The 26,815-nt window shown below is 44.2% G+C and overlaps 1 protein-coding gene across 3 annotated transcripts in view; it reads left to right on the plus strand.

Annotated features, from left to right (window-relative positions):
• The first annotated feature begins 6,169 nt into the window (after window positions 1–6,169).
• BICD2 (BICD cargo adaptor 2) overlaps window positions 6,170–26,815 on the plus strand; it is an 80,450-nt gene continuing 59,804 nt past the window's right edge. Inside the window, exon 1 of one of the 3 annotated variants that reach the window (XM_083421119.1) lies at window positions 6,170–7,015. In XM_083421119.1, the coding sequence (XP_083277245.1) occupies window positions 6,776–7,015 (240 nt within the window). In that variant the 5' untranslated portion in view covers window positions 6,170–6,775. The remainder of the gene's footprint in view (window positions 7,016–26,815) is intronic. The other 2 variants (XM_083421118.1, XM_083421120.1) reach the window with 2 other exon arrangements.

Consider the following 26,815-nt stretch of genomic DNA (forward strand, 5'->3'; position numbering starts at 1 on the left):
GTGGAGGATGCTGTGAAACATTTTCTTCCCCAGCCTTTTCAAATAAAGCTGTGGTTCTTTCTGAACTAAATGAAGAGAGCTGGAGTAGAGGCTGTGAGACAGAGGGAAGAACATGAAAGGAGAGAGAAAATAGATCAAAACATGATTGTCTCCACCGAATTTAGGAATGTTAGTAAATGGATGCCTCTTCAGTGCTTTGCTGGAACTGGGAATTTGGTTTCAACCACAGGCACTGCTCGCTCTTTCAAAGCCCTTGTTTGGATGCAACCCGAAGGGGAGATTTATTGCCTGGCTTGTCCCTGCATGAATGCACAAGTCAGGAGTCAGAATGCAATGTACCCACGGCTGTGCCAGTGCAACATGGAAAAACATGATGTTGTTTCCAGAGTTGCAGGCATATATGCCCCTGTTTTGGTGCAAGTAAGGCTTAATTTGTGCCAAGGCTACTGACACAACTCTTCATTGAGTGACAGGCAACAGCTCTGGTACATGATAAAAAGGTAAAGGTACCCCTGCCCGTACGGGCCAGTCTTGCCAGACTCTAGGGTTGTGCGCTCATCTCACTCTAAAGGCCAGGAGCCAGCGCTGTCCGAAGACCCCCCCGGGTCACGTGGCCAGCGTGACAAGCTGCATCTGGCGAGCCAGCGCAGCACACGGAACACCGTTTACCTTCCCGCTGGTAAGCGGTCCCTATTTATCTACTTGCACCCAAGGGTGCTTTCGAACTGCTAGTACATGATACATCCATACAAAAGATGACAGTCAGCACACAGTCTTCTGTTGTACCACCAAGAAGCTGAACCCAGCTGGGTAATGCAGCTGTGACTAGCTGTGTACTTGATGGCCTCCAGTGAATTATATGGGACAAGATAATCAGCTTCAATGTAGGGCAGGTGAGAAGGGGCAGAACCCACCTCTTACCACAGAGATTGAAGTGGCTAGAGGAAGGTGCCTGAAGCATTCCTTTGCTTTCCACAATTGTTACTTACTACACCTTAGTATGGGACGTGGGTGGCACTGTGGGTTAAACCACAGAGCCTAGGACTTGCCGAGCAGAAGGTCGGCGGTTCGAATCCCCACGACGGGGTGAGCTCCCGTTGCTCAGTCCCTGCTCCTGCCAACCTAGCAGTTCGAAAGCACGTCTAAGTGCAAGTAGATAAATAGGTACCGCTCTGGCAGGAAGGTAAACGGCGTTTCCGTGCGCTGCTCTGGTTCGCCAGAAGCAGCTTAGTCATGCTGGCCACATGACCCAGAAGCTGTATGCCGGTTCCCTCGGCCAATAAAGAGAGATGAGCACCATAACCCCAGAGTCGGCCACGACTGGACCTAATGGTCAGGGGTCCCTTACCTTTTCCTTTACACCTTAGTATATTTCCTACTCGACTCATCAGCTTGAGAGTTACCATGCTGCAGTTTACACAGGCTCCTTTAAGCTATTTGTTTTCAGTTAGAGGCACAGTCAGGGGATCACCTTTACAGCTGCTTATCAACACAACAAATTTCAACCATGGTATTTCAACTTCTAATCATAAAGTGCAGGATTTGTTATAAATTTATGCTTTAATAAAGCCCGCTTTGGGGTATAAAACTGCAGCTGTAATCTCTGCAGCATATTTACTGCAGGGAAAGTAGGCTAGGTCCCAGACTGCTCACGAAATTTGAAAGTGTTCCCCTTGACAGTAATGTTCTTTCTCTCTCTCTCTCCCCCACAATGTAGCTTCACTGAGTCTGTGGGAAATGAAGAGTTTGAACTACAGATTAGAATTGAGACGATCCAAGGAAACAGGAAGGAAGCAGAAGATGCATAAGATAGGCATTGGAGAGGTAGCTCTTCTGTTGATCTTTTGTCTTTTGGTTCCTTAGAGTTCTTAGGTGGGTTTTTTTTTAATATAATTATATTTTATTGATTTTCCATCAAAAGAAAATACAAATTACACCACATTACAACTTCTATAAATTTTTCCATTTTTAGACTTCCTTCAGCCTCTCTGCCAATCATCCAAATTATATCTTCTTTAATTGATCTTCCCGGTCAGTTTATCAAGTTCTGCATAGTCCATCAACTTCATTCTCCACTCCTCCAATGTTGGTATTTGTTCTTGTTTCCATTTCTGGGCCAGAAATATTCTTGCTGCTGTTACTGCATATTGGAAAAGTTTATGATCCTTTCTATTTATTTCATTTTCAATGATTCCTAAGAGAAAGGCTTCTGGTTTCTTAACAAATGTATATTTCAACATTTTTTTCAGTTCATTATACATCAACTACCAGAAGCTTTTCACTTAGGTGGGTTCTGGATGGCTTCCAGTGAATTCTATAGGACAAGATAATCAGCTTCAATGTAGCGCAGGTGAGAAGGGGCAGATCCTACCTCGTTCTAAGGAGATGGCCTCTGCGATCGTGGTGCCCTGCTTATGGAATGTCCTGGTCTTTAAGGTGCTAGGTGAAGAAACCTTCTTGGTTTCCCAGACCTTTTAATTACAATCTATAGGGTGGTTTAGTTTTGGGATCATTCCCTCTTGCTAGGTTTTAGCTGCACTTGAAGCTTTTTTCCTCATGGGCTTTTTGCTTATTTATTTCTGTTTCAGTATTTATTTTTGCGAATTAATAATGATAATAATAATAATATTTTTATTTATATCCCGCCCTCCCCAGCCGAAGCCGGGCTCAGGGCAGCTAACAACAAGAAAATAATACAACATTCTAAAATCATTTCATTATAAAATTAATTCATTGTGTTGTACTGTCTATGTAAGCTGCTCAGAGAACATGGTTGCATGGGCAGTATCCAAATAAAACACCAACAACATTATTTGGTGTAGTGTGGTGGTCAGAGTGTTGGAGGAGGAGCTGGGAAATCAGCATTCAGATTCCCTGGGCCAGTCACCATCTCTCAGTCTAACCAACCTCACAGGGTTGTAGTGAGGTTAAAACAGGGAGGGGGAGAACCATGAGCTCCTTGGATGGAAAGTGGGATATAAATGCAAAAATAAATTCTGCAGCATTGCATGCTTCTTATTGCTCACTCCCATTAAGCTCATGAGACGTTAAAACGAAAGCCATTAAGAGTATAATTCATTCCTGGGCACGTGGACATAACATGAACAGATGGAATACTGAACTGAATACATGCTAGAGTGTTCAAGGACATGTGAGAATTTTCATGTTTGAGCCAATTAACAAAGAAGAATGAGGGCTGAAGAGAAAGAAAACAAACGTTCATTAGCTCCTTCAGAACGGATTACGTCAAACCATTAATATTTTGCTTTCAGGCAAGTTTTATAACAAAGCAGCAAAGGAGGGTGTTGCCTCCACTTTTTTTTCACATGATAAATCCAGCCTCACTATATGCACCATGTGAATTACTGAGTTTGCATAAAAATCCATAATAAAAAAATTAGCCAGGATTCCACGTGATAAACTTGCACTGATTCTGCTGATAAACTTTCACTGATGAGTCCTTTTATTAAAAGGGCGATGTTTTATATGTGCCAAAGAGGATTAAAATAATTGAAAGGAGGATGATTAAAGCATTTTATAAAGCCCCTGGGCAGTAGGTGGGGCAAATGATGAGTGATCTAATTTTCAGGTGTGTTCAGAATGGATAATTGTTTTTTTTCTTTTCTTTTCTTTTGTTTTGGTTGGCACTTTTCTGTTCACTGCCCATTATTTCTGATGAGAAGAAAAATGGTGAGTTGCATTTGCTTCAGTAAATTATTTTGCCACTTTAATGCCCATTCATCCCGTTTGGAGAGGTAAGACTTTTATAATAGCCCCAACAAATCTGACCAGTTTCCCATCCACTTTTGTTATGTTGTGGTTTTGCAAAAAAAAATTATGCTGTAAGCTGCTTTGGGCATGGTTTGAACTGTGGAAAGGCTGCATACAAATGTATGTATGTATGTATGTATGTATGTATGTAGTCCAGTGGTCAACCATATGCCCATGGGAAGGCAGGAACTGAGTTCAACAGCACTCTCCCCTCTTGTGGTTTCCAGTAACTGGTATTGAGAAGCATACTGCTTTTGACAGTATGATTTATCCAATTTTATACCGAAGGCCATCCAAGTTGGTGGCCATTGCTACTTCGTGGGAATGAATTCCAAAAATCCTGTTGGAGTTCTTCACAATCTTTTTAGCGGTTTCACTATCCTGGTGTTGTAAGCAAACCTAGCCTCCTTACCACTGACCCCTAACTCTAGAACATTTATGAACAAGTTAAAAAGCATCATCAGGGGACCTTACTTCTTATGTTTCTCCACTGGCAGAATAGTTCCTATGTTCCTACTCCCTGATTCCTGTTCTTTAACAAGTTACCAACCCTCTTATGAAGACCAGTCCTCTTATCCCATGGTGAGGGACTTTGTCAAACAATATTTGAAAGTCTAAGAAGTCTAAGAATACAATGCATGCCAAGTAGCACTTGGAAAGGCAGTGAGCAGAATATAGGGTTTTGTGGGAAATTCTGATTAAAATCTCTCTTCCTCTGTGAAGCCCACTGGGTTGCCTAGAGCTTTCTCACTCAGCCTGACCCCTCTCACAAAGTTTTTGTGGGGTTGTAATGCTGCTGCTCCAAGCTTCTTGTAGGGAATTTGGGATACAACTGACAAATAACTTTTTCCCACAGATCTGACATCAGCACCAGTTTTGTGATAGAAACGTTTATGTATTTATTTATATTAAAAACCTATAAGCCACTCCATATCAATGTGGTGTACAACCCCCCTCAAAAAAGCAAGTATAAGAATAATATACAAAAGATTATTAGCACATAACAACTTTTTTCCCAGTCAAAATAAGTCGTGGGTAAATTGAAAGGTCTTAAGTGTAAACCACTGAGCCTTGGCAGTTCGAATCCCCGTGACGGGGTGAGCTCCTGTTGTTCGGTCCCAGCTCCAGCTCCTGCCAACCTAGCAGTTTGAAAGCTAGGTCCTGCTCTGGTGGGAAGGTAAACAGTGTTTCCGTGTGCTGCTCTGGTTTCACCAGAAGCGGCTTAGTCATGCTGGCCACATGACCCGGAAGCTGTCTGCAGACAAACGTCAGCTCCCTCGGCCAGTAAAGCAAGATGAGCGCCGAAACCCCAGAGTCCTTCGCAAGAGTAGATTGCTGGAGTCACTGACATTGCTTTTTCTTCTTTTTACTATAGTGGAGGGGTGTGGTGCACAAGCCAACATTATGGAGCTGTGGGAAAGCCTGACAGCCCCTGCCACCTCCATTTCCTCAGAATGCCTCTGGCCCCCAGTGTAGTGCGATGCCAATGTGATAATGACATTTACTTCCATTTGGCCTGATGTAGCAGAACCCAGAGGTATTATTGGGAAAATGAAGGCTGCAAGCTGCTGCCACCTCACCTGGTGGGATGGTTTGCATCACTTCACAATGCCAAGCTGAGCTCTGCCTCCCCAGCAAAAATGTTGATAAGGGGAAGCCTGTCCTGTCCCGCTGCCTGGTAAACTAGGGGTGGGGGTAGGAAGGCAGGATATCATGGTGTGGCTGGGGAAGGGAGTCCAGCAGGCACCTTGCTCAGGCCCCAATTAAATCCAGGCTTCAGTCCTGCCCAGGGGTGGAGTGAGGCATTTTTGCATCTGAGGCAAAAATCCCACTGCCACCCCTGAAATGGTGTGTTGGGGGGCATGAGCCTTTGCAAATGCTTCAAGGAAAAGTCCTTGCAAAGCCTTGCCAGGGGACAAACTCCACCAGGGCATCCAGAATGGAAACTCAGTGAGAGAGGGTGTTCCAGACAGCTTTGGCACTGGCCTCTCTGCCCCTAGGGGCAGTGGGAGAGCAGCGGCAAAGCGGAACGCCAGAATGCCTTCCTCTCACCGGGTTTCCCTCTTGCCAAGCTTCTCTGGGTATGCGGGAAGCTGCCTCTTGTGTTACAGTTGCCTGAGACAACTGCTTCACCCTGCCTCATTTGTGGGCAGCTCTGGCCCTGCCGCCTGGCTCTGGCTCAGCTATGCTCTGCAACCAGGCTAGGCAAAAAGCCCACGGGCAACGCCCGTAGGATTTCACTGTTATTGGTGCATGGAACAATACCGGTAGCCACTGTGGGGAAGGAAGGATGTCTAAACAGAACAGAGTATGTATTTGCTGCAAGACAAGAGCCCACCCGCCTGCAATGTAGCCCAAACGCCAGGCAGTTCTGGGCACGGCCTGCAGGTGGCAGCGCTCAAGCGGCTTCCAGCGCAGCCGATGACGAACAACAGCGCTCGCTGCCAGGTTCTTCCCCTTCTCCGAGAATTCCTTCAAGAGGGCAGGGCCAGGCTTCCATCTGGGGCTCTCCTCCCTCTGCATTGTGGGACTCGTAGTCTTCGGAGCGCAGCGAGCGGCTCGGCCTCGGTGGAGCCGGGACTACAAGCCCTACAATGCCTCGGGGCGACTGACTGGCCGTTCCTTTTGAATGATTTCACTGCGGTTTCCCCACATTCCCTAAGCTAGACGAGCAGCAGCAGCAGGAGGAGGAGGGCGGCGCAGGAATCATGGTGTAAAGGAGCCGCCGGTTCACTGGCGCGGGGGACCAGGGGCGCAAGGAGCCTGCCCGTTTCATGGCAGCCAGGGCTAGGGGCGCTGGAGGAGAGAGGGGCATGGCAGCTCGGGGGGTCGCCTGGTCTTAAAAGCTGCAGGGAGCGAGCGGGGCGGCGTTGCAGCTGCCGCCGCCGCCGCCGCCGGATCCATCCTGCTGCTCTCGCGCTCTGCCGCATTTCCTCCCTTCTCCTCACTCCCGTCTGGAGCCGCACCAGCCCCCCGCACTCTGAGCAGCCTCGCCCCCGCCAAGATGTCTCTGGCCGTCGAAGAAGAGGACTACGCCAAGCTGGTGATGGAGTCGGGCCCCGAGTGGCTCCGCACCGAGATCAAGCGGCTCTTCCAGGAGCTGGGCGAAACCACCCGTGAGAAGATCCAGGCTGCCGAGTACGGGCTGGCGGTGCTGGAGGAGAAGCAGCAGCTCAAGCAGCAGTATGAGGAGCTGGAGCTGGAGTACGAGACCATCCGCACCGAGATGGAGCAGCTGAAGGAGGTGAGGGCGGCGCTGTCTTTATTTTGCGGGGGGCGTGCGGGTAGCAACAGCTGCTGCTGCGGCGGCGTATCTAATGGGCTTTAGCGGGCGCAAGGAGGCGGTGCGCGATGCAGGGGAGAGGGGGACTGTGCTGAACGCCGGCTGCCTTTTGCGGGAAGGGGCGGGAATAAATATAGCAGGCAGGCAGGCAGCGTGGGCTAATGGTTAGCTCACAATCGAGACTCCGGCGCACAAGGCTCCCCTGCCTGCCTGCTTGCTCGTGGAGACGTGTGCATTCTGTGGATTAACGTCTTCAGGGGGCGGTGGTGGGTGTTATGGGGAGCGCGCGCGCGCCTAGGCGTGAAGGCTTCCCGAGCAGCCCCGTTCCCACGATCGCAAAGGCCAGCTGGGCCTGGCTCGCCAGTGCGTGCCGGGCGCGTGGCGAATGCAGAGCCTTGCAAACCCTCTCCCTGGCTTGGGAAGATCTGCGGGTGCGCAGCTCTCCGCGCAAGGCAGCCTCGCCTTTTGGATTCGCCCAGCTCGCGGGAGCCGCACCAGCCTTCTCTCTCCCCGGCCCCCGCGATGCAGTGTCACAGAAAGAAGCTGATCCAGAGCCTTTGGCCCTCCCCTTTTGCTGGCGTCACGCCTTGCAGCCCCCTTAAAGGGGCAGCTCGGCAATGTCTGCGCCTCTCTAATGCACCGTGTCCTTCCCGTGACATCTGCCGTATCTTCTTGCACTGCCGTGAAATGTGCCGGACAGAGGATACTTTGAGATTAATACTCTTGGGCTCGGGTGACATCTGTCCACCAGACCGTCGTTTTCTCTCCTTCCCGCTCCTTGCAGGGATCTCTCGTGCCTGCCTTGTTGGTGAAGATCCCCTGTCTCCTTCTGCCATTTAATGGGAGGGAACCTAGGATAGGCCTTTCTGGAGGGAATTAAATTATTTCTGCCCACGTCAACTGGCTGATGTAGAGTTTTGATGTTTTGGAAGCATGAATAACGATATTGCTTGACATTTGTGCAGAAACGAATCTGAATCTTAAATGGCTCAGTTAAGAGTTCATTAGATAAGTTTTCTTTGCTCAGAGGTTGTAACGTTAATATTTGAATAATTAATATTAGGCCTATTGCATGTGCCAGCATAAACTGATCAGAGACCACTGAGTAAATTCAGAAGGCGCCAGAAAGCTGCTATCTTGATTGCTTGGGCACTTTGAGAATCAGCCTACAATTTTGAAATACTGTTTGGCTCTGTGCAAGCCTGGCCCCTAAGAATCTGAAATACTGTTTTTCTAGTGCTGGCCCATTGTACGCTTCTAGTTATATAAGACATGCTTTTTTCCAAACGTCTGTTTCACAGGAAGGAGTTAAGGCCTCTCGTGCAGCTCCTTGCCTCTCCGCTGTTCTCAATTCATTTCTGTAATTGCAAACTGTAATGGAAGAGTGGGTGCCTATGGCTTATAGTGTTTTGTGTGTTGTTTTATTAGGTGCTAGGTTTTCAACTCTGGGACACCAGTTGTTTAACTTTTTAGTTGTGCTTTGACATTTTTTGTGCGACCAAATGTAGTTCTTCCTCCCATCCTGTTGGGGACATTGTGGTTGGGGCTGAGGAATAAAAGTAGCTTCCTTTTTCTCTGTTCCACTCAACAACATGATAGGAAGGAGGAAAGATTAGGGGAAAGACTGCAAAGATTCATATTGGGATGGCATGATACACAAATTCTGACATTTCTTTGTCATCTCAGTTGTGTGGAGTGGTGAATCAGGAAGGGGGAGACTTATCTCTTGGATGTGGTTTGGAAGTGGCTAACTAGAAAAAACTTAGAGGGGTGTATTTGAGGGATTCAGAGAGCAGACCTTTTTGCTCTGGCACGACATGCTTGCAGTAAATTGTTAGGTATCAGTCGGGCCCTGTGCCAATGGCGACCACATGGAGATCTCTGGATGCCAAGTTAGCGACTGACATTTCTATTTGGCTGGCTCCTCCAGCTTTCTTGAGAAGGGAAGCAGAAGGAATTGTTTATTACATTTTTTATCCCACCTTTTCATCCAAGGAGTACATGGTTCTCCCCCTTCTCATTTAATCTCTACAACAACCCTCTGAGGTAGGTTAGGAGGCTATGATTGGCCCATGTGAGCTTCGTGAGTGGGGATTTGAACCCTGATCTTCCAGGCTCTAGTCTGATACTGTAACCACTACACCACACTGGCTTCCTAGAGTACTTCTGCTATGGGGCAGCTCAATAAATTAAGCAGGTAAATAAATATGGGAAAAGCAAAATATCCCTTAGAGAAGGTTCTGAAATATTTTCCTTGAAGCTTGAATTTGTTTCTTCTGAATTGTTTTATTTGATGTTTCAATATGTTGTCAAACACTTTGATATACAGTGGTACCTCGGGATGTGAATGGGATCCATTCTGGAGCCCCGTTCGCATCCTGAATAGAACGTAAGATGTGATGGCGCGTCGGCGCGTGCGAGTGTCATGTTTTGCCACTTCCACGCATGCATGTGACGTCATTTTAAGCGTCTGCGCATGCGCTCCGTTACTTCCGGGTTGCCGCGGAGCGCAACCTGAAAGCGCTCAACCTGAAGTACATTCAACCCGAGGTATGACTGTATTGGTATAGAAAGGAAATGAATGACAACAACAATAACAACATCATATTTCATTGCAAAAGAAAAGGTACCTACACATTCAATTGTGGTGACTGTGACCCAGTTTTAAAGTGCCATTTGGCGTTTAGCTTATATATCTGAGTTTCTAACACTGGTACCAGCTGAGAGCCATAGGAACTTTGAAACTCTTCTCACCAACTTGTACTATTCATGCTGCCCCTAAATGCATTTTAGTGGCGGACAGACGGCAGTGCTGATTTTGAATGGGAGCAATGCTGAACTCCCGTCGGTGGTGGCCACCTACAGTCTTGATTTACCCTAACGTGCAATGCCCCTGCTGATGTGGCAGCAGAAAAAAAAACCCTGCTCTATGGTTGTGGTCATGTGGGTGCCCCCATAGGTGGCCCCATACCAAAGATGCCCTGAAATCTGTCAGTAGTGAGGGCAGCAATGCAGGGCCAACTTAAATGTCTCCTTAAGGGAGCAAAATTAGTGTTGATTTAATTAGATACTGCAAATCCCTGTGCTGATGCAGTTTCGTAATGAAACCTGATTTATAGCAATGTGCTTAATATTGTCCACATTAATTAAAGCAGGGTGTCTTTCAGGACGCATTTAAAGCTGTACATGTTTTCAAATATTTTTACATTGCTGGAAATGCATGTCTGTGGACTCGTGGGTATGTCTGGAAATGCTAATATGGAATCATGGGGAAAGTTATTATATAGGGAATGCGTTTGTATGTGTCAAAACAGTTTAATCTCTCTTTGCTCTCTGTTCTCCACCCCTTCTATTCTGTACCTTGTGCTAATGGAGCATCTGCATCCATTAACATGAGCACAGATGTGAGGACTTTTTGTGGCTTGATAGGAGGAGGGGAAGAGGGATTTCAGTGATCAAAGCATAGGAATACAGCATCCTCTTTGCCCTTTCATCTGACTACTAGAACTGGAATATGTTACGCAAAAATAAGCAGATTATAAGCACATGCTCTCAATTTGCATGATTGACAGAATTCAGTTTTTGTTTGTGCAGCATTTGTAAAAACCTGAAGTATATACAGTACACAGTGTTGATGCAAGGACTGATTGTCTATGGGCTGATATAGGGGAAATTATAGTTCTTTAGACCTTTATGATGTTATGGAGGAATCTGGATCTCATTAGAGATTGACTAAATCTTTAACAGATGTATGCTGAATAGGCTTTTGGGGTGGGTGGGAGGAAACCTATTTAATGGCCTTGCCCCCCACCCTCGAACCTTTTTTTGGGGTAAGTTTACATAGAAGATTTTTAGTCTTATCTTCTATATCTTTACACAGAAGTAAGTTTGCCTGATCATAGTGGGACTTGATAAGCTACAGTTCTGTGCTGTGTATTCAGGTTGCTCCACAGGAATGTTGGCTTTAGAAGTTGCAAATATTCCACCATAGAAGTTGCTGAGGGTATGAGGTAGAGAACCTTATTCACTTTGGTTTCCAAACTCAACCTGAATGTCAGTATTTAAGCTGTGCTCACAACACATGGCATGGTGATGTGATGCATGGTGGTGATACAGTGAAATCTGATTACTCTGTCCTCATTTGCACACAATGCTAAGTGAAACCATGGCTTACCACAAACATGCAGCCTCTTGGAAAGAAGATCAGACACTTTGCTCCTCCCTTGTTCTGATGCTGCACTAAGTCATGGTTTGGCTTAGCATGTCATCTGAACCCATACTCATGGTTTAACTCTAACAATCCATGAGCTGTAAAACAATGGACAAGCTTGGCATTGTTTTGGAGAGTGCTAAACTGCAAACCTAGGTTCAGGCCATAAGCCAAACCATACTTAGTTCAGCACAGCACAACAGTAGAATGTCTGGAGGAGGAGCAAAGCACAGTCACAGTCTCCTCCAGAAGCTGGCATGGTAAGCCATGGTTTGGTTTAGTATAATGAGAGAATCAGATCTCTGAAGGCATCAATACCCTACACTGAAAACTGATGGCTGTGGAACTTCTGTAGGATGGAGCCAATATAATTAGGAGTATCCCTTCTTTTTTAAAAAGAAAAAGTGGGTCCTGCAGCCAGTCATCTCAGCATTTTTTGTAGAAACAAGCAGACCATTTATGGAGATTGTCAGATCCAATAACTCTGCTAATTTGAGATTGTCATACAAATCAGGTTCTTCAGACTTTGGCAGCCAAGTACATTTTAAAAAGAAGTACAGGGTCATTAAGCAAAATGAAGCAGACCTTTTGTGAAGACATCCATGTTAGTTTTGTTATTCCATCTATTTATTATGCTTCAGCATGAGTGTCATTGCTTATGTGGCCAAGAAAGTACCACCCACGCACAAGACGGGGGTGTATCAGCAGGCTTGGAGAAGTTCTAAATTTTTAAAGAAGAAAACTTAGGATGGGAATCCCCACCCCAACTCCAACAGTCAGTGACTATAGTATGCTGACTGAATGTTGAGGGAGGAAAAACAGAAAACCCAGTGAGGGGAGGAATGGAGAATTGTGGATGAGGGCCTGGCTGACTAGCACAGTGAACAGGAGCACTCCACGCTGCAACACTTTGTTGTTCTCATCCACTTGCATAATAATGCTTATGCTGAAATGATCATTGACCTTACTAGGGATGGAAGGATTTGTCCATTCTCGTTGCCTCCATTTCTCATTTTTCCAGTCTTAAAATCAATTCTCTTCATTTATTTATTTAAATTATTAGTTGCCCTTTTTTACAAAAGCAACTCAACGCCACTTGCAGCAATAATCAAATGACATTCAGGTTAAAAGCCAAATCAAATAAAACTGAAAAATCTAAAACACATCCATATTTTTAGGAGGCAGGATTGAAACATCCCATCCACTAAAAGTCGCCATGGATAGTTAAAAGCCAAAGGCCTGTTGGGAAATAAAGCAGGTTTGCTTGATGCCTAAAAGTATGTAAGAATGGTACCAGGTGAGCCTCTATGGGGAGAGCATTCCACAAGTGGGAAGACTGAAAATACACGTTCTTTTGTTGTCTCCCTCCAGAACTCGTATGGAGGAGGCACATGGAGAACAGCCTAGATTCTGGTCAGGGTTGGTGAGGAGGTCTTTGAAGTCTTGGGCTCCTGAGCTGCGTAAGGCTTTGTAGTTAAAACCCGTACGTTGAATTGGGCTCAGAAACTCATTGGTAGCCAGTGCAATCTGGCCAAGATTGGTGTTTTGTGCTCTGACTATCTTGTCTCAGTGAACAACCTGGCCACTGAATTCTGGACCAACTGTAGTTTACAGACAATCCTCAAAGGCAGCCCCACATATAACTCATTGCAGTAATTTAACCTAGAGGTTACCAGAGTGTTAGGCTATGCCTTTCCAGAAGTTAGGCTATGCCTTTCCAGAAAGGAGCCAGAGTTGATGAAAAGCCTGCCATGCCACTTAAGACTCAAGCAACAGTGATGGAGTCAGAAGTCCTCCCATGTATCTGCTCTTTCAGAAGTAGTGTAACCACATCAAGAACAGGCCACCTCCCATCCATCTGGTCTAGGGAACCAGACACTAACAGTGTCTCGGTTTTATCTGGATTGAACTTCAGTATACTGACACACATCCATTTCATTACCAAAGCAAGCCATTGGTCTAGCTCATCCGCCACTCCTGTAGACTTAAAGGAGAAGTAGAGCAGTGCATCATCAGCATATTGTGGACTATGTACTCAAAGACTTCAGATGATCCCAACCAGCAGTTTCATGTAGATGTTAAACAACATCACACATTCTTTAAATTAATATTTTCATTTTTGTGCATGCTTTCCCTTCATATATGCATTTTTGTAAACCTTGGTTGGAGAACCTCACCACAAAATATGGCTGAGTATAAATTTAGAAGGATAGCTGTGTTTCAGAAAGAGGGAATTTGATAGATTTGGCTTTAAATGTGTACTGAATCAAATTCCTCCTCTATTCCGTGTCCTCATGTTATTTAATGGTTGAAAGGTAGGTCTGTACAGTGGTACCTCCAGTTACGAACTTAATTCCGGAGGTCCGTTCTTAACCTGAAACCGTTCTTAACATGAGGCGCGCTTTCGCTAATGGGGCCTCCCACTGTGCCATGCGACTTCCACTCGCATCCCGGAGCAAAGTTCACAACTTTACTTCACATATACTTCTGGGTTAGCGGAGCTCGTTACCTGAAGCATACGTAAGGAGGACTGTACGTAACCGGAGGTTCCACTGTAATGTAATTTCTCTTTCTTTCTTTGTCTCTCTATTTGCCTCTGCTTTACATCCTGAAATTTTATGTACCCTCACCCAGTTATTAGTAGAGAGGCAAACATCCTGTGAAAATGTGTATTATTTCCTCTGAGGAAGAAAGTATGTAACTAGAACTTGTACAGTCATCACGTTGTTCTCTTTGTGCAGGGTAAAAAAATTCTGCAGCTAGTGACTTAACTAGATCCATGTGCACATTCCCCGACATTAAGTTTAAGGGAATCTATACCCTGTCTTAGAGACTTTTGACAGCACAGACCATCTGTTTTGCCATGTGCGTGCTGGGCTAGGTTTGCATGCAAAAACATGTTTGGTGCAGAAGCTTGCTACAGTGCATGAAGATCTGTAAATGACATCCATCACTTCCATGGAGGAATGATAAAGTGTGAAATTCTCCCAGCTAGCTTTTAGGTGAATCACCTTACTTCCAGAGCCGTTCATGAGATAAGATGATTCTGTGCTTATCCTCATCTGATCTTTGTAGAAGGACTGCCTCTATTTCCACACAAAGAATCTCTCACTTACTTGTGGAAATGTATTCTTCAATTGATGTGGTTTCTCGTTTTTCTCCCTTAAAGGGATTCTGCTTTAGATTCAGGAATTCTTTGCTTGCCTCATCTTATAATTAGCAGCAGTGCAAATATTGTGTGAAACAAAACGTAACATTTGCAGGAAAAATGTCAGGTGTGGACTTGCTGCCTAATAAGATTTGACTCATTTGCCATATTGATTTGTTGGATAGCCAGATCCAAATTCTGCGCTTTAAATGCCCCCCAACCCATTTTCTGTGAATGTAAATTGCAAAACAGGATAACAAGTAGGCATTTGCAATAAATGTTGAACTAGATTGGCAGAGAGCAAGGAAGAAAGAAGATATATGGGGGCAGGGAGCAGTTAGGGCCAGCAGTGGAGTTGGGAGCATTGGAGAGGTTATGCAAGACCCATGTACTATTTTTCATGATAAGTGAACATTTGTCTTAGCCTCTTCTGTCCTTGATTCTTTGGGTGGGATTCCACTAAGTTGTTGCATGCATGGTGTGAGGTCCACTCATGCAACCCTAAGTCTGCTCTGGCTGGTTGGTGGAACCTCCAGAACAAGTTTAGGGGCACACAGTGGGGAGAGGGGGAAAGGTTTTGTTGCATGAGTGGAACCTCACTCTGCGCTTACTAGAGCTATGTGGTACTCCCCTCTTTAACTCGTGCCTTGGTGGTACAACCATGAAAGTTAGTAACACTAAGAGCAACCAAGTAAATCCAGAATTTAGCTGCACCTTTTAACCTTTGCTTTTGGTTGGAGGGGAAAAAGCATCCAGTCCAATGTGAGATAACTACAGACAAATCAGGGTTACTTCTCTGAGGTTTTGCAAGAGTCAACTTTGACTTGAAAGAGGGATTGTATGCAGAGCCTAATCATCTGCAGTCTTGACAATTCATTTGGTGGGGACTGGGGGCAACAAAGGCCTACAAAAAGACTTCAAAAGAGGTTATCTCCTTTGCCTAGTGCTTTGATCTGTATTAAGTGATGTCTGCAAGATTTATAGCTTGCTGAAAACTGAAACTGAAACTGGTTCCTCCTGTTTGGAACTGCTTTCTGATTAGCCAATGGTGAGGCCAGTGGATGTAATCCTCATGATTTGATTCCTTAGCGCTCACAGACCTGATAATACTTTGAATTATTTATTTCTATAATGCAAGGGATATGCAGTAGTAAGACATACATATATATGAGATTGAGTGGTTGGCTTAAAAGATGAGGCTAGAGCCTTTTAAAGCTTTTGCAGAAATGACCTATTGCTAATTCAAAACCCACATTCCTCTTTACATTTGAGGTGGTTATTGGGAAAGGGCGAGGATAAAGAGCTCATCGTGGTTAAATATTTTTAGGTCTTGCTGATTTTAGTGTGGGGGCGCGGTGGGGAGAGAATAAGCCATTTTCATTCCAGCTGGCCGCATAGCAAAGAACTTCATGTTCAGCAAAATTATGTGATAAAAAGCTTTCTTAAGTTAAGGAAAGTACAAATTTGTTTTTTAATGCTCTGCTGTGTAACAAACATGCGAGACCAAATACCTCCGGTGTAGAAAGCAACCCCTTTTAAGGAGAATGATTCTAGACTAGCTCAATCATTTACTAAAAGCCAAAGTCTTGGTTCATGTACTATTGGGCAGGAAATCCAGGTAGCTCCCCTTAAGCTGAGATCATGTCCAAAGGGTCTTAAGTGGTGGATGGTGACTGTGGAAGGGGACTAGCTGGTGGTGGCACCCCAATTTGCAATGTTGTATCTAGCACCATGCTGTGTTAGGCATTAGTGCCTAGACTGGAGGCTTTGGTGCTATGCCAATAGTTGTCCCCTCCCTCCCTGGCCCAACTTCTAACTTTTTTAACCAACAGTAATTTTTTTGGTTCTGTTTTAGATCTTATTTAATGCTGGCACTTTTTTCTGTTGCTGATGTTCCACTGGATTGTATTTTATGTGAATCATGTTAATCTTCATTTGTTCCTAGAATTTATTTGCAAGCTGTTTTTGAAAATCTTTAAAATTATAAGGCAGGGTTGATCCACCAGGGATTTTATTTGTTTAAGCTCTTGAAAAGCTGTTGTTTATTCCATTTAGGGCACAATCTAATTCTCCTGAGCAAACCTGTGGGCTGGATCTGTAAGTCTCCTCCTCTTCTGTATGAAGTGCCTGCCTCATTTTGGCAAACAAATAAAAATATTTATGTGCCCCCCCCCAATAATAAAGAACAGTAGAGGGGCTGAGGCAAACTGATACGTTTTTATTTTCTAAAAACTTTGTTTACAATAGAAGGAGCTAATTTGCTTCACGTATTCCAGTTTTTCTTGTGCAGGATGTCTAGAAGAACCAGTTAGCCTGCATATTGTGGACATTTTCTTTTATTTATGCACAGGTAGCATTCTCTTAGGCTGCAATCCTATACCCACTTATCTGGAGCTAAGCTGTATTGAATTCAGTTAGACTTATCTTCTGAGTATATAGGATTCTGCAGTTAAATGTGTAAAATAATGTTTTTGGCCTTTCTCTGCCCCCATCCACCTTGCCCTTTTACTTTACATACAGTGGGGTCAGTTGCTCAGAACCTGACTGGATGATTGAGAGTCGCCAAGAAGCAGAATGGTTTCTTGGAAGAGAATTGTTATTGCAACCTGAGCAAAACCAAGAAGAAATATCAAGAAGCCCCAAATAATTTTGCAGATGACCTGAAACTGAGCTTTAAGACCCAACTTTTTTACCCATCCCCAATGTGTTGGGATCCTCTCACCATCATCTGCACAACTTGCCCTAGACCCTCTGCTCGTTTTTTTGAGGTGACCCACCTAGTTGGAGACTGTAAAACTGTGTTGTCTGAAACAACTTTGTGTCTTCAAAAGACTATGCCTTTAATATTTATTGAAAGCATTTATACCAAGGTGCTAGACATTACAATAAAACAATCCAATGCGAAACAAAAAATGGAGTATTCAATTAATACGATCCAGTAAAAGCAACCTATCACAATTACTGTAAAATAACTGGGAATCATTCAATTGGATATGGAGGCCATGGAAAGTTTAAATAATTAGATAATAATAATTTATTATTTGTACCCCGCCCATCTGGCTGGGTTTCCCCAGCCACTCTGGGCGGCTTCCATAGAAACAAAAAATACAGTAAAATATCACAGATTAAAAACTTCCCTGAACAGGGCTGCCTTAAGGTGTCTTCTGAATGTCAGGTAGTTATTTATCGCATTGACATCTGATGGGAGGCGGGCGGGCGCCACTACCGAGAAGGCCCTCTGCCTGGTTCCCTGTAGCTTTGCTTTTCGCAATGAGGGAACTGCCAGAAGGCCCTCGGCGCTGGACCTCAGCGTCCGGGCAGAACGATGGGGGTGGAGATGATGTTTTGAAGAGCAATTAGAAGCTCATTACAGTACATGTCTACTGTCTTTCAGTGGAAAGTTTATTTCATAGGCTGGGGACCACCATGCGAAAGGCCATCCACCCCAGTTACCTCTGCAGGTGTAGATTGTCTGAAATAACACTTTCTCCTATATAGACCTTCCTGTACATGTAAGATTTTCAGGGGAGACCCCATTAGTTATGCCACTGCTTGCAGAGGTTTGTTTTGTCGCAGCTTGGAGGACAGCCTTCTCCGTGTCCACGTTGGCCCCCCAGTCTGTAGAGGGAACTCATCTCCGAAATACATCAAGCACCAGCTGTGGTGAGCTTGCATTTGCTTTTTAAAGCGTATCTATTCGCTCACTATTTACTCGTTGTTTACCTGATCAGTACACAAAGCCTTAAAACCTTGTCCTGGGTGCAGATTGGCACCCAGGCCAGTGCCAACCTTTGCTTTCAGGCGTATCGCACAATAGCTGAATTTCCCTGAAAGCCTGTATTTGAAGGCTGACATTTTTGTGAGCTGAATCCATGTGATGTGAAAATAGCTTCCTTCTGAGCAGTGGGCGGCAAGCTGGGGGCGGGGTGCAGTGAATAGCTTCACCATTTTCTGTTCCCATTCTACTGTATGTGAGGTTATGACTAATCGGTTACACTGCAGGGGCATAAGGCGACTTCCAGTGGGTGATTCATTCTCCAGGCATTTGTCTGGGCTCTCTCTCTCTCTGTTTTTCTCTGCCTCTCCACTTCTGGCAGAATGCAGAGATGTATTTGTTCAGAGTCGGTAGCTGAGCAACAGGGAAGAATATAGCATGGATTTGGAATATGATCTATGAAAACTTTAACACAAGGAAGGGACACAAATAAACTTTGGCATCTAAGTAATTCTCACAGCGAAGAACAAAAAAGAAAGAATTAGACTCTGACTGGATCCTTGGTAGCGAGAAACTGCCGATCTTGCAAGAAATAAACAGGCTGATGTGGAAGGAGAATTCCACCCCACCCCCAGGACATTATTCCTGCCGGCTATTTTGTTTTTATTTATTTATTGCAGACTTTTTTTTTTTGCCATAGGCTGATTCATTGAATTTGAACTTTGCTAGTAGGAAAATGGGGCAGGGGAGAATAAAATGATGTCTACGTTTCCTCGGGACATAATTAAATCAATACGCCCATGGTAGTTGTGGTAGTTTGCTGTATGAGATTATAATTCTTTATCTGGGGGGGGGGGGATATTTAAAAATAGAAAATAAAATAAAATGCATTGTTAGATAATGGCTGGGCAAGTGTTCTAGGGGAAAGTTTCCATGTAATCGTGTATATACTGTTTTAAACGAGCCCTTCCTTTACCTTCATGTTGCATTGGTATGAACAAGAACAGCCGTACCTTGGAAGTCAAACTGAATCTTTTCCTGAAGTCCGTTCGACTTCCAAAACATTCAAAAACCAAATTGCGGCTTCTGATTGGCTGCAGGAAGCTCTTGCAGCCAATCAGAAGCCGCGGAATCCCCGTCAGATGTTCGGGTTCCAAAAGAACATTCGCAAACCGGAGCAATCACTTCCTGTCTTGTGGCGTTTGGGGGCCAAAATGTCTGAGTTCCAGGGCATTTGACAACCAAAGTACGACTTTTATATTTTTACTGCAGTTTTCTGAATAACTAGAATAAGCAAAGTTCACTTAGCTGAAGTGAATTTTTATTTTAAAAAATGGGTGTATAATCTGAGGCAGGGGTGGAACAATGCCTCTATAGGCCTTAGGATTCCCCCCAGACTATGCTTGCCATCCTTCCAAGCAATTTTCATTGCTTTGCTGGGTCGAATATGTCCTTCAACTTTGACAATGCCTCTTGCTTGCCTCAACGGAGGTTACAAAGATGTCTGTGCACCTTCCTCTTTCTTATGGCTGGAATATAGCTTCCTGTACAAAAGGTGAGAACCACATCCTTTGCTCTGGCCACTGAGGTGTTGCCTATAAAGGAATGCAGCCCTTGGACTGAGGAGAGGTTCCCTGCCTTTGTGGAGATCTGGCTGCAGAATACTTGCAGGCATTAGGTACCTGTGCTTGTTTACTGAGTTCTCTGAGACTTGCTCCCTAGTCAATAAGTTCAGCATTGCAGCCATACTCCCATTTTCTGCCTGTGTGTTCCTGGTGGATTATGCAAACTGTTGGAACCAGCGGATAGGAACATAGGAAGCTGCCTTATACGGAGTCAGACTCTAGCTCAGTTCTGCCTACTCTGACTGGCAGCAGTTCTCCAGGATTTCAGGCAGGGGTCTCTGCCTTCCCTACCTGGAAATTAAACCTGGGATCTTCTGCATGCAAGACAGATGCTGTGCATTGAACTACATGGCCCTTTGCTGATGCTGGAGTGGCTCTTGGCAAACAATAGTCGATGTTACCTGCACTGTGGTGTTAAATCCTCTGGCAGCTATGAAATGCCTTAATATATTGTTGACTGATACATGTATGCTTTAACAGTGCTTTTGTTTTAATATGTTGTTGTTTTTATGCCCTGGGGCTCAACAAAGAAGCTTAATTAACTTTGAGGCTATATAATAATAATTAACCACCGTTACGTAACTGGCAGTGGCAGCAACTGACAAGCCTGTGCCTGAAAGAGTTTGCAGTCTTAGGGTTAGAGTGGCGGTGAAGGACTGAACATATTTGGAAAGGAGGAATGTGAGCACAAGGCGAGAAATTGGGAATAGAGAACCTGCACACCCACCCACCCACCCATCCCATAGATGTAAGACTCCCAACCCCAGTCTAGGGGTGATTTTCTAGACCTACTACACTGTTTCATCCCTACAGAGCAACCATAGTTCAAGAAGGCCTTCGAATTTCAGGAAATATAGGTGGCATTAGATGCTCAGGAAAGAGGAAGCCATACCCATGTCTAGCATGTGGCTCTTGGGAGAATTGACGAGCCCTTTGAACCTGAAAAATGGTCAGCCACCTCTGATGTTAACAAGGGGTTAGCTTGCAATAGTGCAGTTTGTAAGCAGTGGGAACTGGGATAGGACTAATGTTTCAAAGCTGAGTGTGAACTCTGGCTAAACCTTTGGTATAGATGGGAACATCAGTGCAGGCAGTGTGGCTCTCACCTCCCACAGAATTCAAAAGAAGAAGGAAAAAAGGCATTGTGCTCCAATTACCCACAAAATCAAGAGACTTAATGGGAGCACAGACTCTGAAATCTAATGACTTGGATGGATAGATTTTGGCAAATGCAGTATTCTGCCCCAGCACTTTTTGCATTCACTAAGCAAGATCACCATGCTTTCATCTGTTTTTCACGAAATGCTACTTTATTTTTCAGCTTTAGTCTGCTTTTAAAGCAGAAGCTGGTTCGTCGTATGGCCCTCCCCATGTTTCCCATCTGCATTTCGAATCATTTAGCAATGTTTTATGGACAGGAAATAGGAACTTCTGGTTCATACACACAGCTGGTTTAAATAAATCTCAAACCAAAAGGAACATGTGGAACTCCCCCACCCCCAGATTGTGTCCAAGGGATCTCTACAAACTCAGATCAGAACTTGTGTAGTTCCAATGGAGTGTTTGTTAAGACTGCAGTCTTTGTAAGGGGCATTTTAAAGACTTTTAGTCCAACTTCCAGCTTGTCAAAGTGACCAAATAAAGGGCTTCCAAATCAATACAATGTCCTGAATTTAATCTGAATCTGTTGCTTTTATACAATTACAATATGCTAGCGAAAGAGAACTTAACCATAATCCACAGCGATATGGTATGCAAATATTTCTGGACGTTTTAAATATTATTTTATTTTTCATTGTATTGCTTCAGCATTTTGGCATTTGCCACCCTGAACCTCTTTGGGTGGAAGGGTGGAAGAGAACTTTTAATAATAATAATAATAGATCAAACAGGGCATTCTTAAGCCTTAAAATGGGGTTACTTAATTAAGCAGCCCCCTTATGCTGGCGAGATTGTAAGGGACGAGGAACATATTGGCATATGTGGTAGGGATGTAACTATGTACACAAGTTCTAGAAGCAGGTTGTAATGGAATTTGGTATTATTGTTGGCATGCAGGTCACCCTAGATGCTAAGCCATGTATCCTATACCTTTTTGTTGCTGCCAGTGAAGTCTTACTTTGCAACAATTAATTCTATATCTGTTGTTGCTGCTCATCTTGTGATCTCTCACGGTGGAAAGACGCACCTTGTTATCTATGGATGTATGGTTTTAAAAATTCATGTTTATTGCCATTTCTGAAAACTGACTCATAAAATACGTGCTGCCAGGGGTGTTGCGGACCTCTCCAACTTTGCTTCTGCTTGGGAGCCAAACAGTCTCATGGTTGTCAAATTCACACTAAATATGAGTTTATTTGCCAACAGTCATGAATATTTGGTATGTTTGGTACAGATATGAACCACTATGTAATTTATTTTATGCCAGTCATTCTTTTTATGCTTTCTATGCTTATTAGGCTTATTATTTTATTACCTTGTGATTTTATTTTTTCTGTTTTTATGACTGCTTTTAAGTGAACCTACAGCATAAGCAGCTGGCCACAGTCAACCTTTGGGAATGTTATTCTCTATTAGGTAAAACGTTTAAAGGAAGGGCTGGTTCTGTGATGTTTTTATTGTATCAAGCTGTACATGTTTATATATATATATATATATATATACCGTATTTTTTGCCCTATAGGGCGCACCGGCCCATAGGGCGCACTTATCTTTTTTTTGGGGGGGGGGAATAAAGAAAAAAAAATCCCCCCGAGCCCCAAAGAGCAAAGAAGCCATCCCTCTCGCTGTCTTGGCTTCGTTTTTAGCCTTGGGGCTGGGGGTCCGGGAGCGAAGGCGAGGTTGCACTGAACCTCACCATCGCTCCCGGAGCTTGCGGGGCTGGGGGCAGGGGAAGCCCGAGCTTCCCCCGACCCCAGCCCCCAGAACGGGTCCGGAAGCGATGGCGAGGTTGCGCTCAACCTCGCCATCGCTCCCGGAGCTTGCGGTATAGCTTCAGCGAAAGCCTGCATTCGCACCATAGGATACACACACATTTCCCCTTCATTTTTGGAGGGGAAAAAGTGCGTCCTATAGGGCGAAAAATACGGTATATTTTAATTCTATTGCTTAATTTATTAAAGTTAAAAAACAACAGCCGAGGATGGTTTTTTTCTTAGTAAAAACTGCCCCATTAAGTTCCAGCTCAATCTCAGAATAAGGCCTGGAAACAATTGCATGGGCATGATAACAGGGCCTTAGTGGCATGGCAAGACTTACAAGTTTCTCATAGCTGCACATAGAGAGTAGTTTTGCATATAAAGAGCTCCAAGGATCAGTCCAAACACAAACAAGGAATTCTGGACAGGCGACGAGAGGAACAAACCAAAACCAAAACCTAGCAGCCCCAAATCAGTTTGATAATCCACATATTCTTTTCCTTGAAGTACATCTCTGGTATGTTTCTCAAGCAACACAAGGGACATCAGGGATCAGAAATGGCCCATGCAGTTTAGAATCCTGGAGGCAAAGAAGGCTGTGAGAGTCCCTGTGTCCTAGCAGCTGCTGTTTATTTGCATTTAAATCATGCACGTCTTCCAAGGTGGGGGAGTGTTACCATTCCCATATTGCAGATATGGGACTGAGGCAGAGCTCATGGCTGTGATGAGGTCTGACCAGCAGATTGCCTGTTTCGGGGGCTTATACTCTTAGGCATTGCCCTGGTCCTCAACTCAATAAGCTTCATGTTAGGAACTACATATTGGCAATACATGATCCTGAAAGGTATCATGGGCTTCAGAGGTTGTTTTACTGACTTATCAAAGGAGTGCAGTTTGTATTTCAGTAGGTAGTGATTCAACAACCACACTAGAGATGTAATAGTTCCTTTCTGTAAATGTGTTGTTGTTTTTTAATGTTATGTTTCTGGGGTTGAGACCATAGCTTATAGCTGGAGCTCATACTTTGCATTCAAGAATTCCAAGGTTCAGCCACTGGCATCTCCAGTTAGGAAGTAGGGATTGATTGGAAATATGACAAGGTAGGCAAGGTAGGCAGCACTGGCCTAGATAGACAAATATGCCTGAGTTTGGACAATTGCACCCAAGCTTTCCAGTCTGAGATATAAATGAGCTTTGTTACCCACACATACATACCTCCTTCTGTCCTCTCTTTGTGGGAGTTAGTCATTATATCCAGACGTCTCCAATTAGCCATAGTTTCCCATTTTGTCTGAATTAGGAAACTGTGGTTAGCAGGCTTGGAACAGGCCAGGCTGATGGTTTAAGATTCTGGCTTGTTCTGAATCTGTTAACCATAGTTTCCTGGTTCAGACAAATGAAAAGCTGCAGTTAATTGGAGAATTGTTGGTTTAATTACTGCATGACACACAGAGAAGAGGCTGCATGTGACGGCGCAAAGCTGTGGTTCCTATCTTGGCTTATTAAGTCAAGATGTGATTGTCCAAACCAGGCCATTGTCTGACCTGTTATAAGGCAGCTGACTCTGTTCCAGAGCATCATATTGGGCAATACTGTGTGTATCAGCTGGGCAGAAACACTTAATGTGGCCTCCTCCGAATTGTCGCTCTTGGTAACTACATTCTTAATCAAGGAAGAGCCTTGATTCATATAAACTAGGACACATGCCCAGTTCACTGGGAACAGAGGGCTAGATTCTAATGTTCTCTATCTGTGTTAACATACTTTTGCTATGAAGTCAATGACTGTGCGAAGGATGTTCTTTCCTCTCATTAAATTTGCAAGAGTGCAAATTAGAGGAAAGTGATTTTGGTGCATGCACGGCTCAGTTCTGGGGTTTAATCTGAGATTTCAGCCTGTTCGCTGAGCTTTGTTCAGAGATTATAATATTTAGAGTGATGGAATACGCAAGGAGAGGCGTGTGTGCTTGGCAGTTGCGAGAGCCCCCATTCAGAGCAGAACATGAATCAAGAATTGCATAAACTGTGCTCCCTAATTCCCTAAACCAAAGTCTATTAGATCAGCTCTGGTGTGTGGAAATTCCTCCCCCATACGCGCTTTGCATCTGAGGAACAGTGCAGGCAATTAAACCCTGAGTGGATGGGCTTAGCTAATTTAATGTGACCTTGATGTGAACTACATTAAGAAATCTCTTTGGAGCACAACATGAAACCTAATCATTTTAAAAGCATCTGTCCCCGTGACACACAACTGGAAGAGGATGTCACTTTAAATTCTGTGGGATGCTGCTGGGGCACATGATTATACAAATTACTGGGAGCGTTACAGCTGGGGAAATAACTGCTTATTTGTTTGGGATTGTTGTTTTGTTGCTGTTTTGGCAAAATTCCTAGGATTGTGAGCTCACCCGTTAGATGTGGATTCGCATTGAATTTTCTTTTGTCTTTAGCACATTATGTGTGGGTGGGGCTGGGGGAATGATAATGCAAACCATAACAGTTTGTATGTAAGAGAGTTACTTTGTATTTTGAAACCACACCACCCCCGCATAATTACATTTCATAGGGCTGTAAATTAGCGTTTTTTTTGTAGCCTTTGGGGGAGGATGCATAAGAATAAAATCCCTTTGGAGAGGGGCAGTGTAAAAGCAAATAGTATTTGGCAGTTTGTATCCAAATTTCAAGGGGAATCAACCTACTGAAATGGCTGGTGACTTTCAGTTAATTTTAAAGTAATAATTGAATACTTCTTACTATTGAGAGCAGAATGGAACAAAGATAATATATTGAAGGCTCAGAAGAATGCAGAATGTATGTTTTTTTAATGCAGTTTTCTGTGTCTGCATGGGAACATTTAGTCACTGCACTTACACTTCTGCTTACCATAAAAAATATATATGCTGTTTCCCCCTGTTTTTCAGAGGGGCAAAGCAGCTATCACTGAGGGCTTGGGCTTGGGATATTTCACTGCCATTGATGACCAAGGTAGACATTATGCGAGAGATCCATGATCAGGATCTCCTGTGAATTAGGAGATCCAAGTTGTTGGTTTGAAGACCGGAGAAGTGCAACTATTTGAGCCTCCCCCACCCCTTTCTCAATCCAAACTAAATGTGTTGGCTGTAAGTGGAGAAAATTTAAAGGTACAAAGCTAAGTGAGGCTGTTAATGAGAGAGAGAGAGAGAGAGAGAGAGATCAATGATTCCTTGTAACATCACAGATTCCCTGTACCACATGGGTAGGTAAACTAAAGCCCGGTGGCCGGATCTGGCCCAGTCACCTTCTAAATCCTAAAAAGCGTGTTTTTACATGAGTAGAATGTGTCCTTTTATTTAAAATGCATTTCTGGGTTATTTGTGGGGCCTCCCTGGTGTTTTTACATGAGTAGAATGTGTGCTTTTATTTAAAATGCATCTTTGGGTTATTTGTGTGGCATAGGAATTCATTCATTCCCCCCCTCCCCCCAAAAATATAGTCTGGCCTCCCACAAGGTCTGAGGGACAGTGGACTGGCCCCCTGCTGAAAAAGTTTGCTGACCCCTGCTGTAGCATGTCTAGTTTGGCCTAGGGACCACAACTCCCATTCCAGTGGGTTGATACTAAGAGGGAGAGTCCATAGCTGTTCTTACATTGCTCTCCTATTTAAGGGGGGGGATATGCAAATGTGTAATCTTTGGGTGATGAAGCAATCTGCCACATGGAATTTAGACAATAATGTAATTGTGCTAATAAGCTTTCCAGCTGCTTGTGTTAACCCAAACATAGTTAGCTGTATACATTCTTTGTATCTTCCCACACGTAATTAGCTGAATAAAAATAGCTGGGGGAGTGTGTGATAATGGTAGGAGATAGAAGAGCTGAATCTGCCTGCAGGGAAAGTCTTTCCATTCATTGTAAGGCAGCCTTGCAAATTAGGCTGCCGTCCAAATCCTGCTTACCTGGGAGTAAGCCCTGCTGAACTTGAATTTGCTTCCGTATATGCTTAGGAGTGCAGTCTTAGTCTACAGTAATCACTGGCTTCAGATATTTGCATTCCTGCATTTAACATGTGGCCTAGCAGAAAGAAGAAAGCCATCTTTCCTTGCATATAGAAATCTGGAATTGATTCTCTCTGGCCACAGGTGAGCTGCTTTTTGCACACCTGTTC

The sequence above is a fragment of the Podarcis tiliguerta genome (assembly GCF_965153285.1).
Source record: "Podarcis tiliguerta genome assembly, chromosome: 2".
Taxonomy (NCBI): domain Eukaryota; kingdom Metazoa; phylum Chordata; class Lepidosauria; order Squamata; family Lacertidae; genus Podarcis; species Podarcis tiliguerta.